At 53.8% G+C, this 18832-nt stretch overlaps 1 protein-coding gene and 1 long non-coding RNA gene across 2 annotated transcripts in view; one reads left to right on the forward strand and one right to left on the reverse strand.

Annotated features, from left to right (window-relative positions):
- The window catches only part of DNAH2 (dynein axonemal heavy chain 2), a 143707-nt gene that overhangs the window by 32297 nt on the left and 92578 nt on the right, over positions 1 to 18832 (reverse strand). The window contains exons 44-61 of the mRNA XM_079951695.1: positions 16784 to 16920; positions 16564 to 16701; positions 15672 to 15830; positions 14466 to 14618; positions 13284 to 13375; positions 11632 to 11830; positions 11293 to 11517; positions 10442 to 10546; positions 8412 to 8600; positions 5706 to 5791; positions 5147 to 5277; positions 4013 to 4156; positions 3660 to 3827; positions 3385 to 3545; positions 1409 to 1548; positions 1008 to 1155; positions 432 to 571; positions 73 to 283 (exon numbers count right to left, since the gene is read on the reverse strand). Coding sequence (XP_079807821.1) covers positions 73 to 283; positions 432 to 571; positions 1008 to 1155; positions 1409 to 1548; positions 3385 to 3545; positions 3660 to 3827; positions 4013 to 4156; positions 5147 to 5277; positions 5706 to 5791; positions 8412 to 8600; positions 10442 to 10546; positions 11293 to 11517; positions 11632 to 11830; positions 13284 to 13375; positions 14466 to 14618; positions 15672 to 15830; positions 16564 to 16701; positions 16784 to 16920 — 2726 coding nt within the window. The remainder of the gene's footprint in view (positions 1 to 72; positions 284 to 431; positions 572 to 1007; positions 1156 to 1408; positions 1549 to 3384; positions 3546 to 3659; positions 3828 to 4012; positions 4157 to 5146; positions 5278 to 5705; positions 5792 to 8411; positions 8601 to 10441; positions 10547 to 11292; positions 11518 to 11631; positions 11831 to 13283; positions 13376 to 14465; positions 14619 to 15671; positions 15831 to 16563; positions 16702 to 16783; positions 16921 to 18832) is intronic.
- The window catches only part of LOC307202372, a 359370-nt gene that overhangs the window by 14647 nt on the left and 325891 nt on the right, over positions 1 to 18832 (forward strand). The gene's annotated exons all lie outside the window — the stretch shown is intronic.

Consider the following 18832-nt stretch of genomic DNA (forward strand, 5'->3'; position numbering starts at 1 on the left):
CCTGATCCAGCCCGCAGACCTTAGTTTACCGACCGAGGAGAGCATCCCAGGAGCCTGGACTCGGACACCCACCTTCTGCTGTTCATCAGCTTCTCGCTTCTGCTGAACAATGATGACCAGGTACTCCTCACACTGCTTCTGGAATTCCGCCACCTTCCTCCTGGCTTCCTCCAGCTCCAGCGTCATCACCTCCACCTTCTTCCGGGTCTCATCGATCTTGAAGAGCCCGTTGTGGAGCTTGTTGGCTTGGTCCGAGAGCTCCTTCCGCTTCTCAGCCAGGAGCCTGCAAAAGGAGGAAGGAGAAGGCTCCATGACTGCTCTGCAGCCCAGCCTAGCCCAGAAGTTGGGCCGCCCATGGATCTCCATACACTCCCAGGCTCTCGGCCATCCCACTCGGCTTCCCTGGAGAGAGACCAGAAGGGCCCCCTTACTTCTTGTAGCCAGAGACCAGCTCCAGGTAGTTGGTCGGGGTGACGTAGTTATGGCGCCTCAGCTCCAGCAGCATCTTCTGTGAGTACCTGGCCACAGACCAGTGCATGGTCACAAAGATCCTAGCCACTCGCTTTTGCATCTAGACAGGATGGAGAGGAAGGAGAGAATCAGGGAGAAGTCAAGCGCTCCTGTGGCTTCTAGCAATTGGCCATCAGAAGCATTATTGCCCTCATACAGCTTGGAAGAGGAACCCTCACCCACTGTCTGCAGCCACTCATTTATTTATAAAAAGATATTTGTATACTGCTGCGCCATAAAAAATTATATCAGTGGTTTACAGTGTTAAAAAGATGAAACCACACAACATATTTTTAAAGAAATTAAATGCATCAATTAACCGCTGTGGATGGATGCATAGGCCTTGAGGAGTTTTCAGCAGCCGTCTGCTGAATATCCAGTGTCAGAGTGTTCCGCAGGCACTAACGGCTTGGTTTCTCGTTGTCAGACGAGCCCTGCCAACCTTCAGGATGGCCCCCCTCTGCGCCGCTTTGGGAGGGGCAGGGGCTCCCCCTCACCGTGTCCAGGCTCCCCTTTTCCACGGTTCCCAGGTCCACGCCCTCCAGGTACTTCTCCGCCACTTCCAGGAGGGCATCCTTGGGCCACTCAGAGAACCAGTCGATGGTGGTGCAGTTCACCAGGGCAGGGTACTGCCGGATCCAGTTCCTGAGGCACAGCGGAGAGAGCCGTGGGTTGGCATTGCGCCAACGATGCCTCCCCCCGCTTCCCTTACTCCTTGGGCCTTGCCCTCGGCCCTCTCGTTTGCCCACCACACTTAGCCTGCCATTAACAGCCATTTTTCTCCAGCCGCCCCTGTGTCCACCAGGGGTCGCTGTTGCTCCGAGCAGAAGCCGCCCCTGTGCCTGTCTAGACAGCAGCCTCTGCTCCGATGATCCCGGCAGCTTCCCCCTCCCCTCACCTGAACGGATCCCCGACTGGGCTCAGGCACAGCACCACGTGCAGGTTGTTCCGCACCCTCTCAATGAGGAAGGCAAAGAGGCTGTCCTGGCTCTCCTGGATGCCCTCTGTCCGAGCTGCATCTATGATGTGGCTCTGGATCTGGGGACGGAAAGGCGGGTGGAGGGCAGAGAGAGGGGGAAGAAAGAGGATCAAGGAAAAGGAACCTGTTGCCAGTTTTGAAACGCCCCTTGTGGGAACAACGAACCGCTCCGTGTCATCAGTTCAGGTGCTGCTCACTAGATCTGCCTCAAACTTTCTGTGCCAAGGAGAGGAGCAGAGCATGGTTCGGCTCAGTCAGTAGAATCATAGAGAGCTGGAAGGGAACCTGAGGATCATCTAGTCCAGGCATAGGCAAACTCGGTCCTCCAGATGTTTTGGGACTACAACTCCCATGATCCCTAGCTAGCAGGACCAGTGGTCAGGGATGATGGGAATTGTATGCCTATGCCTGATCTAGTCCAAACCCCTGCAATGCAGGAAGATGCAGCTGTCTCATACGGGGATCAAACCTGCAACCTTGCAGCACCGTGCTCTAACCAGCTGAGCACGAGGCTCTGAATCTCAGGGTCGCGGGTTTGAACCCCATGTTGGGCAAAACATACCTGCATTGCAGGGAGTTAGACTACAGGACCCTCGTGGTCCCTTCCAGCTCTACAATTCTATGATTCTATGAACCAGAATGGTAAGGCAGCTTCCTCTAAATTCCCCTCTAAATATAATTATTGGGGGTTCACGCAGGCCCAGATGCTCAACCCCTCCAAACTCAGGTGCTCAAGGGGAGAGGAAGGGCAGGCAGAAAGCCCAAAGCTCCTGAAGAGGGAGGTTTTCAAGCTCTGCAGGTCTTCAGATGCTAGGGGGAAAGGCTCCAAGGCAGGGTCACAACTCTGAGACCAGGTATGATGGTCACAGCCCTACCAGAGTATCACAATGAGTGTCTTTCTGCAAGAGCCAGGTCCACACACACCTGGGGCTTTTTGGGGGGTGGGGGCGGCTTGGAATAGCTCCTTGGTCCAAAAAGGTGTCTCCTAATACAGCGGTGCCTCGCAAGACGAAAAGAATCCGTTCCGCGATTCTCTTTGTCTAGCGGTTTTTTCATCTTGCGAAGCAAGCCCATTGACGGCTTAGCGGATTAGCGCTATTAGCGGCTTAGCGGCTTTTAGCGGCTTATCGGATAAGCGGCTTAGCGGCTTAGAAAAAGGGGGGGGGGGAAGGAAAAAAACCCTGCAGGAACTCGCAATACATTTTCATCTTGCGAAGCAAGACCATAGGGAATTCGTTTTGCGAAGCACCTCCAAAACGGAAAACTCTTTCGTCTAGCGAGTTTTCCGTCTTGCGAGGCATTCGTCTTGCGGGGCACCACTGTATGTAGCCTCAGTACCTCTCCTTTTTAATCATGTGCTGCCTGGCACTATTAATTCAATAAACAACAACAAAAACAACAACAATCCTCTAGCTGGTAATCTCCCAGCTAGAGGTTGTTGTTGTTTGAATTTATTTACTGCCCTATACCCGGGGGGTCTCAGGGTGGTTCACAGAATAAAATCAAGATATAAAACCACAAAATACCTAATAAAAATGAAAGCAACAACCCAACAGCCCCCCCTCAAAACCCCCCCACACACATTTTAAAAGGGCATAGTATGCAAATCGGATCAACTAAAGGCCTTGTTGAAAAGGAACTTTTTTGCCTGGCACCTAAAGGTGTATAATGAAGGCACCAAGTGAACTTCCCTAGGAAAAGCGCTCCACAGATGGGGAGCCACCGCAGAGAAGGCCCTGTTCTCATGTTGCCACCCTCCGGACCTCTCCCTTCTCAGGAGGAGAACTCATTCAGCCTGCCTGTTGCAGCAGGAAGCAGAACGGCACGGATCCCTGCGCTGCCCTCCCCAGTACTAGTCTTCCCAGAGCTCCATGGGGTGTGGAAGAGACACGAACCTCCTCAAACTCATCTGGCTTGTACAGGTTGGGCACCTCCCCGGAGCTGAGGATGTTGTTAATGTCCTCGAGGAAGCACTCGTCTGCAATCTGCGTGTCCACAAAGAGGAAGGTGGTGGGCTTCTGGTCCACTCCGGTCTGGCGGTAGAGCTTCTTGATGTCTGTGGGAAATAACAGCCAGGGGAGGGCCGGTCAAAGGAGAGGTTGCGTGGCTACCCCAGGCTGGCTTTGTGGGCCAGACTCCCAAAGCTGGAGAGAGACGGGGGCATCCTTACCTTCCCGGAACTCTTGTTTGCGGTACTGCCTGGAGACCTCGATCTGGAAGGTGTAGTACTCACAGATGTACGAGGCCAGCCGTGCCAGGCTCTGGCGCCCGCTGCCACCGATGCCCACCAGCAGCATGTTGCCTCGCGGCTGGCTGATCACCCGGACGATGCGGGTTACTGCAGGGAGAATCAGCGAGTGGCTGTCAAACCCCACCTGCAGTAGGGTGCTGCCCTGGGCCGGGTGTAAACTAGCCTTCCAGACTCAGCTGAAGAATCCTCCCCAATGCCAGTTCATGGGGGGGGGGCGCGCATCTCATGGAAACGGCAGAGAGAGAAGTCTCAGCCAGGATCCCCTCACTCACTGTGTTCAATGGCGTCCCGGAAGAGCACCAGCCGCATGGGCACCATTCCTGGCGTCCGGTTGAGCTCGCCCAAGGCGCGCTCCATCTCGGCCTTCAGGACGGCCATGTCTGTCAGGTCCTCGTAGACGTTGCGCATGAAGTCCCCTGGAGGGGCAATTGGTATTACGGCGTGATAGCATCTTATGTGGGGTTTTTCAAAACAACAACAACGCATTTACTGAAACCGCACCCACGCGGGCATCCCAGGGCAGAGAGCGTCTAGCTTTCCAAACAAGGTGGAGAGCTTAAAAGCCAGCTACCCAAGGCAAAAAGGGGCTTTTAAGCTCTCCTCCTTGCTTGCATTTCACTTGCGGGAGGTCAACTAGCGGCCTTCAATCGTGAAAGTTAAATGCAAGTAAGATGGGATCATACTGTATTATTGGAATCTGTTCTTATTACTCCGCTCCCCTTTTAATCTTTTACAACCATAACTACAAGCGCTTTGAAAAACGGTGGACAGGGAACGCTCCCTTAGCAGAGGCCCTTCTTCCCAGGTCTGAGCGAGAGAGCAGAGCAAGAGCCCTGCCGGATGAGGCCAGTGGCCCCTCTAGTCCAGCATCCTGCCGTCAAAGCAGCTGAGCAGAAGTCTCAGTGCAAAACCTGCAAGCAGAATTCGAAGGCAAGAGCCGGTCGCCCCTCCTGCAGTTTCCAACAACTGGTGGAGGCAGAGCACAGTCATCATGGCAAGCAGAGAATGGTTCGGATGAGCTCAAGTGCCATATGGTAGAAAAGAGAGATGCAATTTTAAACATTAATAACCAGCAAACAAACAAAATCAAATACATCTCCTAAGATGAGTCCTGATGCAACGTGTGTGTGTGTGTGTGTGTGTGTGTGTGTGTGTGTGTAAGCTAAAAATGAACCATGTGCTTTTTTTCTTCCTTGTGCAAACTGATGGAGATCTAAATGATTAATCAACTCAGGATGATGAAGTCAATCAACTTCCAATCAGGAACCAGTTTTAGGACAGGCAGACAGACAGCACCACCTCATCTCACAACCCCAAAGGGGATTGGGGGATCTTTAAGCTGGCACCTCCATCACACACAGCCTTTGCCTCCCCACCTCCAGCTCCGGAGAACAGCCGGTACATACCAAAGATGGGTGAGCGCTTGTTGGGGCAAAGGTTGTGGAGGGTCAGGTCAAAGTGCGTGCCCAGCTTCTCACTCAAGAGGGCAATGAAGGTCTCCATGTCTGCAGCGTCCACCAGACGGTCGGAGAAAACCCTGACGGAGAAAAGAAGGAATCCATGTGCTCAGAGGTCACCCAGAAGCCGCCTTGTGGGGTCCAGGAGGAGGGGAAGAGGCACCCAAATTCCTGAAAGCCCAGAAGCGGCTTTGGGAAGTAGGAGGACTTTTCCTAGACCCACAGCTAAACAGCTCCAAGTGACCATCTTCTCCCACCCGGCAATTGTGCCTGGGCACCACATGGGTGTTTTGGCGACTGTTGATGTCAGTTTCTGATGGCCAGGGCACTGCCCACAGCCAGTCTCTCCCAAGGAGACATGGCACCGAGGGGCAGAGCACGGAAAGCCTCCACAAGCAGCAGGAAATGATGAAAGTGAGCCGGGGGGGGGGCCTTACAGAGAAGTCCCACCACTGCTCTCAGGCAGCTCTTGCACAGTGGCAGAAGGCGGCAAGCAGGGCATCTGTACCTGAAGCACTCGTGAATCCACAGGCGGGTGAGGCTGGCTTTGGTGTCGTGGAAGTCCTTGTGGGCTCGCAACATGCCCTGGAAGACCTGAGACAAGCAGGGATGACAGAACCGCTATGGAGCCCAGGCAAGCATCTTCTAGGCCAGCCCCGAGGATGGGCCCCACCCCCAGCTGGTCTTCCAAGGAGAGCCATCCCACAACCACCCTCGACAAAGGGCCCTAAAGGCGCCTGCCTCTGGTCCCAAGGAAGGGTCGTCACCACAGCTCAAGGGCTCAGACCCCCATCTGACTGCGTCGCAGGGGGGGTGGGCAGGAAGACCCCTGGGATCTCTTCCAACTCTACAATTCCATGACTGTACTTTTCTGGTCCTGAGGACATACAGTGGTGCCTCGCAAGACGAAAAGAATCCGTTCCGCGATTCTCTTTGTCTAGTGGATTTTTCGTCTTGCGAAGCAAGCCCATTGACGGCTTAGCGGATTAGTGCTATTAGCGGCTTAGCGGCTTTTAGCGGCTTATTGGCTTAGCGGATAAGCGGCTTAGCGGCTTAGAAAAAGGGGGGGGGAAGGGAAAAAAAGTCGGAAAAACTCGCAAGACATTTTCGTCTTGCGAAGCAAGCTCATAGGAAATTCGTTTTGCGAAGCACCTCCAAAACGGAAAACCCTTTCGTCTAGCGGGTTTTTCGTCTTGCGGGGCACCACTGTATTTACCAGGACCTGCCTTGCTCGGTGAGAAGCAGAGGGCGGAAATCTTAAATAACCCATACTTTTCAAGGGTGGCAAGCAAGAGACACTGCCAAGCCCTCTCTCCGGAGGCTTAAGAACACAAGAAGAGCCCTGATGCATCAGGCCAGTGGCCCGTCTAGTCCAGCATCCTGTTCTCACAGTGGCCAACCTGATGCCCCAATGGGAGACCAGCAAGCAGGACCCAGGTGCAATAATAATAACAATAATAATAATAGTAAATTATTATTTATACCCCACCCATCTTGCTGGGTTTCCCCAGCCACTCTGGGCAGCTCCCAACACAATATTAAAAACACAATAAAACATTAAAAGCTTCCCTAAACAGGGCTGCCTTCAGATGTCTTCTAAAAGTCAGATAGTTGTTTATTTCCTTGACATCTGGTAGGAGGGCATTCCACAGGGTGGGTGCCACCACTGAGAAGGCCCTCTGTCTGGTTCCCTGTAACCTTACTTCTTGCAGGGAGGGAACCGCCAGAAGGCCCTCGGAGCTGGACCTCAGTGAATGATGGGGGTGGAGACGCTCCTTCAGGTATACTGAGCCTTTGAGGCCATTTAGGGCTTCAAAGGTCAGCACCAACACTTGGAATTGTGCTCAAAAATGTCCAATGTAGATCCTTTAGGGCCGGTGTTATATGGTCCCGGCGTCCACTCCCGAGCAACTCTCCCCTCTCGCAATTTCCAGTCACTGGTATTCAGAAGCATTTACTGCCTCTGACTGTGGAGGCAGAGCATAGACATTGTGGCTAGTAGCCATCGATAAGTCCCCTCCGCCATGAATATGTATGATCCTGTTTTAAAGCTATCCAGGTTGTGGCCACCACCCCCTCCTATGGGAAGCCAGGATGAAGCCAGAAGGCCCTTCTAAGCTGCAACATTCACAGGTGATGCTGCCCAGGAAGCAGAGGAGTCCCAAATCCCCCTTCGCCCTCACCCCACCACCTCCTGGTAGCTGACTAGTGATTGCTGCAGTGGGGGGGGGGGGGCAACAGGCCTGGCAGCAGAAGCAGCCCGGCTTGCTCACAACCTGCGAGCGTTTGATGTGCACGAGCAGCGCTACAGGGCTCAGGGCCGAGGACAAACGTTCAGCACACGTTTGATGTCTTCAAACTCTCTCCAAAGTTGCCGTGCCCGTTTGATGTGGGAGCGCCGTGGTGCTGGCGGGAAGGAGATGAGCTCGCCTGGAATCCTAATGCTCCCAGCCGCTGGGCTGGCACAGAGGATCGCACACGCAGGAAAAAATCCATCATGCCTCATCTGCCGGGTCTCAGGCAGAGGAAGACCCCAGAAACAGGCACATTCTGTCTATGTGCTGGTGAAATCTGCCTTCCCCTAACTTGGGGCCCTCTAGGTGCCTTGGACTACAACTCCCATCAGGTGGGCTGGCTGTGGACTGGTGGGAGTTGTAGTTCAGAGCACCTGGTTGGAAGGAGGCTGCTTTAGATGGAGGGCGATGCAGATATGTTCAGCCCCTGCTTAGAAGCCTCCCCTGTGTCTCTGGCTTAACCCCACAACATCTCTGTAAGATGTAGGAGCAGAAGACAAAAGAGGTGGGAAACATTCTGATTCTGAGAAAGCCGCAGCATTTGGCAAAAGAGAAATGAAGATGTCAGGAAGACACCAAGGGGAAAGGCGAAGTGGGGGGGGGGGGGAGAGAGAGACAGGAGCTTCTCTAACTCAAAGCTGTGGAGAGCTAACAAGGACTTGCTTCCTTGCCTGAGGCAGAATGAGCCCAGAACTTGTGGGTGATCTGCCCCCCTCCTTGTGTTTGCAGCGGCATCAATCAAAAGGCACCTGCCTCCCATTCCTGCTTCTGAAGGATGGAGAAGCACTGCGTGACCGCGCCATGGTTTTCCGGCCACACAGCCTCACCTGCCGCACCCCCTTCCGCAGGCTCTTTGACACCCCTACCGCCCTCCCTGCCCCCAAGGCCCTTCCGAGCTTTTAGGGAACAGGCCTCTTTACCTTGGAGATGTCGCGCAGGTTGAAGAGGTAGTGGATCTTGGCCGGGGTGGGCAGGAACCGCTGGACGACGTTGTTGTAGAGCTCCACAGTTGCCTCGGTGATGGTGTTCCCAAGGGGCTTCAGTCCCTCGTCGAAATTCTGCAGCTTCTGGTTGATCATGGTGCCGAAGATGCGTCGGATTTGGGAGTCCTGTTCAGGGTGAGGGCATGACATGGGGTGGCATCAACCCCCATACCAGCACCTGCTGCGTTGGCCCGAGGCAGCTGGGGGTCACCTTCCCCCTTCTGGGCTGTCCTGGGTTTCTCACAGAACTATAGCTTTGAAAGGGTTATCTAGTCCTGCCACCTGCAATGCACAAGGGGCGCTAAGTCCTACTCATTGAAAGGAATGAACCTAAACTAGTCCTGTCCATCTCTGTGATGGGCATCACAGCTCAGCGGGAAATCCTGGCCACGAGCTGCCAACCTTGCCAGGAGTCCCAAGGCCGCCCTGTGAGGGGCAAGGGGCCAGCCTGCTCTTCCGGCTCTGCTCTAGGGTGAGGAAGTAGCAGAGTCCAGAGAGAGAGAGAGAGAGAGAGAGAGAGAGAGAGAGAGAGAGAAACACCTCCAGTGTTTCCAGCCAGGAAGAGCAGCTAATCTTCACACTCCCAGTCCAGGGCTGCCAGCTCCCCAGTACGCATACTACCCTCCCACCCTCCTTATTGGCACTGCAGGGGTTAAGGTCCCGCTCCTGCCGCACCGTCCCTCCCCAGCCTCAGCCAGGGTCCTGTGAGGCCCATCTGCAAAATGGAAATAACAGCAGCCTGCCTAGCAGAGCTGTTGTGAGGTTGGGGGAAATGGAAACTGGAAGGAAGAGAAGTGCCTTAAAATACTTCGGTGGGAATCAATCATTCGCTCAGTCATACACTTCAGCTTATCCCAGCCCCCCCCCCAGCCCCTAGCCTGACCATAAAGGTATGACAAAGCTGGACTGTCGTGGGTATGGGGCAGCAGGAAGCCCTCCTCTCCACTCCTGCAGGGAATTGTGCCCAACTAAGACCATCTCAGGACGCAGGTGGTGCTGTGGGTTAAACCACAGAGCCTAGGACTTGCCGATCAGAAGGCTGGCGGTTCAAATCCCCACAATGGGGTGAGCTCCCGTTGCTCGGTCCCTGCTCCTGCCAACCTAGTAACTTGAAAGCATACCAGTGCAAGTAGATAAATAGGTACCGCTCCGGCGGGAAGGTAAACGGCATTTCCGTGCGCTGCTCTGGTTCACCAGAAGCGGCTTAGTCATGCTGGCCACATGACCCGGAAGCTGTACGCCGGCTCCCTGGGCCAATAAAGCGAGATGAGCGCCGCAACCCCAGAGTTGGTCACAACTGGACCTAATGGTCAGGGGTCCCTTTACCTTTAAGTCCTATTCATTGAAATGAATGAACCCAAACTAGTCCTGTCCATTCACTTCAATGGGTCTAAGAACATCAGAAGAGCCTGCTGGATCAGGCCCACCTAGTCCAGCATCCTCTTCTCACAGTGGCCAACCAGATGCCCATTATGGGAAACCTGCAAGCAGGATCCAAGCACAAGAATCCTCGCCCTCCTGTGGTTCCCAGCACTGGGCACCGCCCTGTCCCGCTCTGAATGGGACGAGCGGGTGATTGAGAAGGAGGTGCCATTTTGGATTCATCTCGGCCCGGCGCCGCTTCCTTGCCAGCGCCATCGTCCGCCGTGCCAAGCTCTCCCGCCGCCTCCTGGGCAACTTAAGATTTGAACAACAGGCCCTGCATTATGCAGGAGAGGAAAATAAAAGGCCGCGGGCACCTCGGGTGTGCGGAGGTGAAAGGGGAGCTTTCCCCCTTGATCTCAGAAAGACTCTGGAAGCCAAAAGGCCAGCTGGACGAGCCCCTTGCCACCAAACCAGGTTTCCTGTGTGGACACACGCACGCATAAGGGGGGGGCAAGCCAGGCGGCGTCTGCGGCTGTGTTGCCTGATTAACCCCTGCCCTCGGAGCTTCCCAGCCGGCCTGCATAGACCAAAGCAGCCCTTACTGTGGGGAAGGTCATGTTGATGAGGTTGAAGCGGCTCTGAAGCCGGCTAGAGATCACCGTTCTCCCTCCTCCGGGGGGCCCCATGGCTGCCATCAGGAACATGTCCTGGGGGGAAGGCAAACAGGCAACGGATCAAAACCAAAAGAAAATAAAAGACTTCTCGCTCTCGCTCCTGCTCTCCCCCCCCCGCCCAACCTCCGCCCGCCTCTTTCCATAAAAGTGTTTGAGTAGCGCAACGACTAAACAGTCTAGAGGGACCCTGCCGAGGTGGAGGTGGGGGGGGGGGAGGAAGGCAGGCAGCATACAAATCGGGGGGCCTGAGTGGAAGTGGAGGCTGTAATAGCTGCAGTGGCATGCGCCACACTCCAGCCGGGAGGCTCTGCTGCGCGGCACGCCCTCCCGCTCATTCTTGCCCCCCCCTCCACCGCACACTCCTGAAATTCAGATGCGCAGCCTCCTGGAAAGAGACAACAACAAGTATTCCGTGCACAGTCATCTCTGGTTGTAGGTTGCAGAGTTCTTGAACGGCGGAGAGCCAAATCAGACAATTACGTTAAATGCGCAATTGCGCTCAACGTGTCTGGATTTTTATTTATTTTTTATTGTCTTTTCACAAACAGGGCCCCGGGGCATCAGAGGGGGGAATCAAGGCTGGGTCTGTGGGGTGCTGAGCAACGTCCTCCCCTCTGCCGTGGCACTGACAGAAATCAACGCTGCTCTTGGGTTTAAAGTGTAACACGCACGTGTATGCAACCGGGTTCCAATCCTGATCCCCCTGCCCCAAGAAGATGAAACCATCATGCAGCAATTGCACACTGGGCAATTTGACTGGCTCCGCATCCTGCCCTCACCTTGATGTACTTGATGGTCTGCTTGGCCCGGTCGTACCAGAAGCCGTAGTCCAGCCACAGGCGGAGCAGCTCCAGGGGGGGCTGGGAGCCAAACTGGTCCTTGGCGGGCATGTTGAGGTCGTCCATGAAGGTGATCATGCTCTTCCCGCCCAGAGGCACATAGACGCCCTTGGTGCGCTTCTCCACCCGGCTCTCAATGATGCTCTGGACGTTGGTCGACGTGGTCTGCAAAGGCGGGAGGGGAGCGTGAGGCCTGCGTTGACGGATGCGTCCCTGGAGCCCATGCGTGGGGTGTGCCAGGGGGCGGAGCCGGGACCCTCCCCTCCCTCAACCTGTTACCTGAGCGGACATGTTGATGACCAGAACTGCCCACTTGGTGCTGTCCAGGGTCTGCAGGACGCCCTGGGCGATGGAGGTCTTGCCGGTCCCCACCAGGCCGACCAGCAGCACTGGGTTCTGGTTGGAGATGAGGGCGTCGACGAGATAGTTGTAGCGCATGGTGTCCACAGTGGGGACGATGATCTTGTAGAAGGGGGCGCTGGGAAGAGAAGGGGAGATCTGGGCTCAGCCTCAGGGACGAGGCATCAGCTCCTGCCATGCTTGGGACTTGCCAAAGCTTGGCTGCTTCCCCTCCCTCTTACACGCACGCAGGGCGCCAGAGCCCCGGGGGCCGTTCTGGTCCTTCCTGGTGCGGCTGTCACGGCTCCAGGAAGGACACTGGCCTAAATGCATGAAGACATCCGACACGAGACGCAATTGGCGCAGCTGTCACCCCCGCCGGAGCCTGACAGCTTGGAAGGAAGCCACCGTTAATGAAGGCTTGTCCCTCCGCCCGGCTTCCGAGGATGCAGGCGGCCGGCGGCCCGTGGCAGCTCGGGGACCACGTTCCGGCAATTTCAGGCCACTGATCGGATTAGGGGAGCGAGGGGCGGGAAATGGATCCGAGCCACTGGCTCGAAGAACAAGATCGGCCGAGCGACTCGGTGGCACGGCGAAGGCAGGCTGCTCGGGAGCCAGAAAGGAAAAGGATGCGGGAAACAAGAGAAGGCAGGCAAAGGGAGTGGGGAGGGTAACTATGTGTGTATCGTAGAGGTGCCCCTCTGCTGTCACTCACACCCTGCTACTGCTGCAAGAAACAAAAAACTCGCCTGAGACCCTCCAACACACACACACATAATGAAGACAGGACACCGCCATCCCTAGAATGAGCCCGTTCTCCGTGGTGCCCCTTTAGCTGCTTCTCCCTCCTACTTTCTTTACGTGTAAGAACTTCAGATGGTCCCTGCTAGGCTAGAGCAAACGTCCACTTCACCCAGCAACCTGCTTCTCCCACAGGCCGACTCCCCAGGCTTGAAGGCAATAGTCCCTCCTGGCTACGAACGGCCATTCATGGATTCCCATCTCCTCCTCCTCTGCCTCATCCATCACTATTTTCTTCCCAACTGCCACATCTTGTGGCAGCAAATCCCATAAACCTGGCACGCAGGGCTCTCCTTTGCCTCTCCTGCCGCTGTGCTACTGCTTTTGAGCCAGTGGCGTAACATGGGAGGCGTTCACAGGGGCAGTTGCCCCGGGCACAAAATTGTTAGGGGGCACAAAATTTCAATGCCCGGTGCTGTCTCAAATCAGCTGTTCCATCACTGGGCTCCACTGAAAATGGCTTCTCCACATGAATCAGGAAGTGACCTCTTCAGACAACGATTTTTTTTTGTTATCTCTGTGTCTGTGATCTCCTGGGTGATGCAGACGCTATTAGGCAATTGAATGTGTGTGTGTACACCATGAATTTCCCTCCCTCTTACCCACCCCTTTTGAGTGGCCCTGGGCACTGGCAACCCACACTACGCCACTGCTTTAAGCTACAGAAGGTTGAAGAACACAGGTTTTAAGTTTTAGGGGCTGAGTCACACTCCCATTAAGCTCCTCCTTCCCTGCCTGGGACTGGCAGAGAAGGCTTGTCCTCTATCTTGGGCAAAAAACTGTTTACTTACTTGGATGGGTACCTCCACATCTTGGGCAGTTTATCTTCAAAGGAAGACCATTGCTTCCGCTTGGGGTCAACATAATACTCGTAGACTGTATCCTGGGAGGGAAAGAAGTTAGCTTGTCAGAGGGGTGTATTTTCAGCAGTCCTTGCGGAGGCCTAAAGCTGGGCCTGAATCATGGATCTCTCTGGGCAGTGGAAGGGTTTTTCATTGTGACTGGCTCTTAGGTGGGCAAGAGGGATGCCCTGTGTACCTTCCCAGTCTTGCAGGAATTTATGTATAGGTGGGGGGGGTTGCCCCTCCAGCAGATATCATGCACATGCAGCCCACTACCAAAGTCAGCACAATCACTTTTGTGACTTTTGTGATTTGTCCCCACAAAACAATTCATCACAGTTTCTTCCTATCTATTCGAAGGGCCTTTGCTGCACGATACCAAATGTAACAATTCACTGATAAATGTTATCTATGTACTGGCTCACAGGGAAAACTACAGAAATTCATATAGACATGTGAGCTCAGCTCCTCAGCAGCCCCTCTGCCTGAGTGATAATCCTTGGCCTCCTGATACCTGAGTGCCAGACAGGTAGCCATTCCAGAAATAACAAACCCAGATGAAGACAAAAGGGTGTGATGAACTTGGCTGGGAAACAGGGAAATGTAAAGATCTCTTTTGTTTCACTTGATGGGTGTTTGGTGGAGGGCAAGGGGAACCATGGGGCAGGGTCCAGGATGCTCAGATTCCTGCCACCAGACCTCCCCTTTCATGATGTAACCGTGATGAATGAGTGATGTAGTTTGGGGGGGTGTAACATGAGGATTAGCAGCTAATAAAAGTTTGGGGGCTCTTTTGTTTGGGGCTTCCATCTTGTTCCACCTGGTGGCAGGTGGGAATCCTGTTGCGACAGTCTTCAATAAAGACCAAGCCTACTGGCTGCTGTTTTGCTCTGGTATTCCTGGCTGGTGTCCTTGTTTTTTTGTCCAAGGGAGCCCTCAGATTTCTCCGTTAACACCAGAGAGAGAAGACCCATTTTTTCTTGACCACCTCCCTTTAGGTCTATTAACTCACATGCCCTCTTTTCACCTTTGGGGCAGCCTATCTTGTTCTGGCAAGCATAACAGCTGCAGGACTTGGCTCAGCCTCATAGCACCACCCCACCCCACCCCACCCAAGGGCACCCAAGTGACCTTGTTAGGAAAGGAGCCCTCAATCTCTCGAAGGAAGATGTCGATTTTCTTCCGGCCCTCCTCGTCCACGGCTGCACACAGGGACCAGATCATGCTGAAGATGAAGTACATCTCCACCACCGTTGAGTAGTTTTCACTGTCCGCGGGATTCAGCTGGGGGGTTCAGAAAAGCTCTCCTCAGACCCACTGCCCCCCCAAACCCGCTGAAGCCACCTCCCTGGGAACAAAACTGAACAGTGCTGGGATAGCTCACTTGGTAAAGCATGAGGCTCTGAATCTCAGGGGCGTTGGTTCAAGCCCCACGTTGGGCAAAAGATTCCTGCATTGCAGGGGACTGGAATTAGATGACCCTCGTGGTCCTATTCTATGATCTGGACAAATTTAATGATGCAGTCGTACCTCGGAAGTCGAAGGGGATCCATTCCGGAAGTCCGTTCAACTTCCAAAACGTTCGGAAACCAAGGGACAGCTTCTGATTGGCTACAGGAAGCTCCTGCAGCCAATTGGAAGCCGCAGAATCCACATCGGACGTCCGGGTTCCAAAGAACGTTCGCAAACCAGAACAATCACTTCCAGGTTTGCGGCGTTTGAGAGCCAAAATGTTCGAGTCGCAAGGCGTTTGACTTCCGAGGCACAACTGTATTTGGAATGTATTTTTGGAAACCATAGTCACCCATGAATCGATGTAGAGTACAGACTCTTCAAGTTACAGACTCCACTAACCCAGAAATAGTACCTTGGGTTAAGAACTTTGCTTCAGGATAAGACCAGAAATCGTGACGCAGCAACGCAGCGTCAGCGGAAGGCCCCATTAGCTAAAGTGGTACCTCAGGTTAAGAACAGTTTCAGGTTAAGAACAGACCTCCAGAACGAATTAAGTTCTTAACCCGAGGTACCACTGTATATTTGAGGAAAACAATAAGTCCATGCATGTTATAAAATTCTGTAATCTTAATTGTATTTTAATGTCATTTTGTTATTGTTGTTCTCCTCTGTCTGTTAAAATGTTTTATGCATGCTTTCCCTTTTTCTTTCTTTTTTACTTTAACTCATTGTAATATTCTTAATAATTCTTTTTTTAGAGAGTGGCAAGGGGGCCATCCTTGACATAACGCCCCCCAAATGCTAGGTGGCTTGAGGAGGGCGGAAGCTGACAATGCCCCCAGGGCCTCCAGAGCGGCTGACTGGCCCTCGCATGCCACTTACCCCTTCATCAGACGACGTCAAGGATGTGAACAGCTTGCAGAGAGACACGATCCCACTGTACTCGGGGATAGGGACCAGCTCCTGACAGTTGTCCTTCTTGAAGGTCAGCATCTTGTTGGTAAATTTGTCAAACATCCGCTGCAGGGTTTCCGCTTCGGTCTGGGAGGAGACGGGGGCAAAGGGAAGCTCGCTGACTGTCAACTACTTGATCTGCTCCTCCTGAAGACCCCCGCAAACCCACATTTGTCCCTTCAGGGCTTCCCTAGGACCTCTCCATCCCACCCTGACCAGTGCCGGATTTATGTATAAGCTAAACAAGCTACAGCTTAGGGCCCCACTCTCTTAGGGGCCTCCCAAAAAATTAAAGGGGAAAAAACCTGGATGTACATTTCCAAAATATAAGATAAAAAACAAACAAAATAAAACCTACCTACAGCAACAGGGTTTTGTGTTGTGTAAGCTCCTATGATGTAAGTCATGGGCCCCGCCTGCTAGTCTGCTCCCTAAAATATCACTGGTTTGCTCATTTCTATATATAGGGTGCCTACATTCTGCATGGACTGGTTGCATGGCAACATGGGCAAATGGCTTGAGGTACCTATGAGGTCCATAAATGACCATATAGCATGTATTCAACACAAAAACGACGACAATTTGTTGTTGACAAAGGACAGCTGGATATATAAAGGGCCCCATCACCTCGTCAAACCAAAATCCGGTCCTGACCCTGACCCTGACCCTCACACGGTCAGTAGCCAGGGCTACTTTATTGTTGCTATTTATTACGTTTATATCCTGCCTTTCCTCCACGGAGGGGAAAGGACAGACTCAACCGCAGGGGTCCCGGCATCCGGTCGCTTTTACAACCCACTGCTCTCCCCTCCTCAAATACCTTTGGGCGCTTCTCGATCCAGGAAAGCACATAGGGCTTCCAGCCCAAGTCGCTGTAGTCTGTGTAAACCATTCCGCACCGGGAGACAGTGGCGGGCGAGGCGACGGCGAGATTCTCCACCTCGAACAGCAGCGAAACCTGTGGGGGAATGGAAACCACCTATCAGTTCTGGCCAAGGAGCTGCTGGAGGGGCTGGCTTGTGGGGGCAGCTCGGGCCTACCTGCTCGGGCATGGCGATCCTCTCGCCATTGATGAGGGTCAGCACCTTGTTGTCGTCCATGACAGAGTTCATGCTCTCGATCCACAGCGTGTCCACAGGGCCGTCAAAGAGGATCCACTTCTCATCAGGTTTCTCATCTGGGCAAAGAGGAACGTTAAGAACTCCAAGTCCATAACGCGGATTCCTGCCTCCCGGGCTGCAGCAGGAAGGATCTCAGGACAGTGAATTCGCTGCCCTCCTTTGTATACCTTACATGGAAGCCACAATATATAACTAAGGGCTGAGGAAAAATTGCCTCTCCTTGAGTCTTGGAAGAGCCACAGCCAGAGTTCGACTGGGTGGCTATCAGCTTAAAAGGCTTGAAAAAACGGGTTGGACAAATTCAGGGAGGAAAAAGGCTGTCAATGGCTACTAGCCACAGGGGCTATGCTGTACCCTCCATGGTGTGAGGCAGCAACATTTCTGAGTACCAGCTGCTGGAAGCCACCAGAGAAGAGAGGGCTCTTGTGCTCAGATCTTTGTTGGATCATTAAATGCATTTGGGAAGACATACCGGATAGAGCCTTTAGCAGACTCTTCAGTCATCTTATTCACGTTCCTACATCAAGGAAAGCTAGAAACATGCCCTTTTAAAAAAATGAGGGCAGATTCTGTAATTCAGGGGAACAGAACAGCAGCTGGTCAACAAACAAGGGGCAATGGGTGGGGCACCAGGGACAAGGACTGAAACACACAGAATGAATGGAAACACACAGAAATTTCAAAAGCAGAGCAGAGAATTTCTTCCAAGGTCTTGTTTGAAGAGATTGATTGTCTGAGACAGAGAGAGGTGCCAGGTTGCTCAGAAAGGAAGAGTGATTGGCAGTCAAGGCAGGCAGCTGGCACGGCCAAGGTGGGCCTCCCGGAGGGTAAATACCTGTGCAGACCTCGCGCATGATGGAAGCCAGAACGCCATCGTGCCATTCGCTGGTGGCAAGGTCATACCTCCCAAACAACTCCCCGAGGCTCAGGGCTTTGGGGTTGAGGGAGAAGTCCTGGAGTGGGGGGGTCAGATGGGGACAGGAGTCTAGGTTAGAGAGTTAGGAGCTACCATCCACTGGCGGGGGGGAGCAAAGGTCTGGGCCCCAGATGCGCAAAGGTGGAAAACAGACCACAGAGCTGGAGCAGCCCAGCAAGAACCAACACTCAGCTTTGCAAGGGAGGCGTTCCAAAGGCCAGTTCCCACCACTGCTCACATTGATTATTTCACTCGCGGGGGCGATCTTTCAAGCAGGCAGTTGGAATCATTTGACTCAAGTGCAAATCGGGGTCGCCGCCCCCCCACCAGCATTTGGAAGGTTTACGAGGGCAAGCGGAACCGAGTCTGGCACTGAGTTGTGGCACATGAGTCAAGCCACCCCTGTTACCATCTTGCTCAGCGTAATCCAAACAGTGGGGGGGGGTGAGGGGTGAGGTAGCTAGCCACACGCAACACTGCAGCCCCAGCAGCACAAACAGAACCCCAGAAGTCTTCCAATCTGCTTCACAAGAGAGTCAGACACTGTACTGGCAGGGGGATGGAAAGAAAGGGGTCAGAAGCTGATTAAGAAACCCATAAGCGACAAGGGTCTCTCTGAAGCAGCCCAATGCCCCAGCCTGGACCAATATTTCTCCCTCTTCCTTGCCTTTCGATCCTCTGTTCCCTGTGCCCCCCGCCCCTGCAAAGCAGCCAGCCCTCCAGCACAGAGCAGGGATCCCCCGAGAGGAAAAGACAGTGGGTCACCTTCACCCACCCAAAATCAACATGCATGCCAACAGGTTCCCATCCTCAATTATCATAGAGATTGGGGTCAGAAGAAGGCCTTCCCCCGCTCCTTCTCCCACCGTTTCCTAGAAACGGCAGTGCCATCGCCCTGCTGGCATGAGAAAAAGCAAATGCCCGCGGGAGGCCTCCTGCCGGCACTCGGAGATAATCACCGGTGCCCCCTCAGGGTGAGGCTATCAGGCAAAGCGGCATGAGCTGGAGGTGTTGGGGGGGGGGCTGAGGAGAGGCAGGTGACAGTGTCCCAG

Source organism: Podarcis cretensis (genome assembly GCF_951804945.1).
Source record: "Podarcis cretensis genome assembly, chromosome: 13".
Classification (NCBI taxonomy): Eukaryota; Metazoa; Chordata; class Lepidosauria; order Squamata; family Lacertidae; genus Podarcis; species Podarcis cretensis.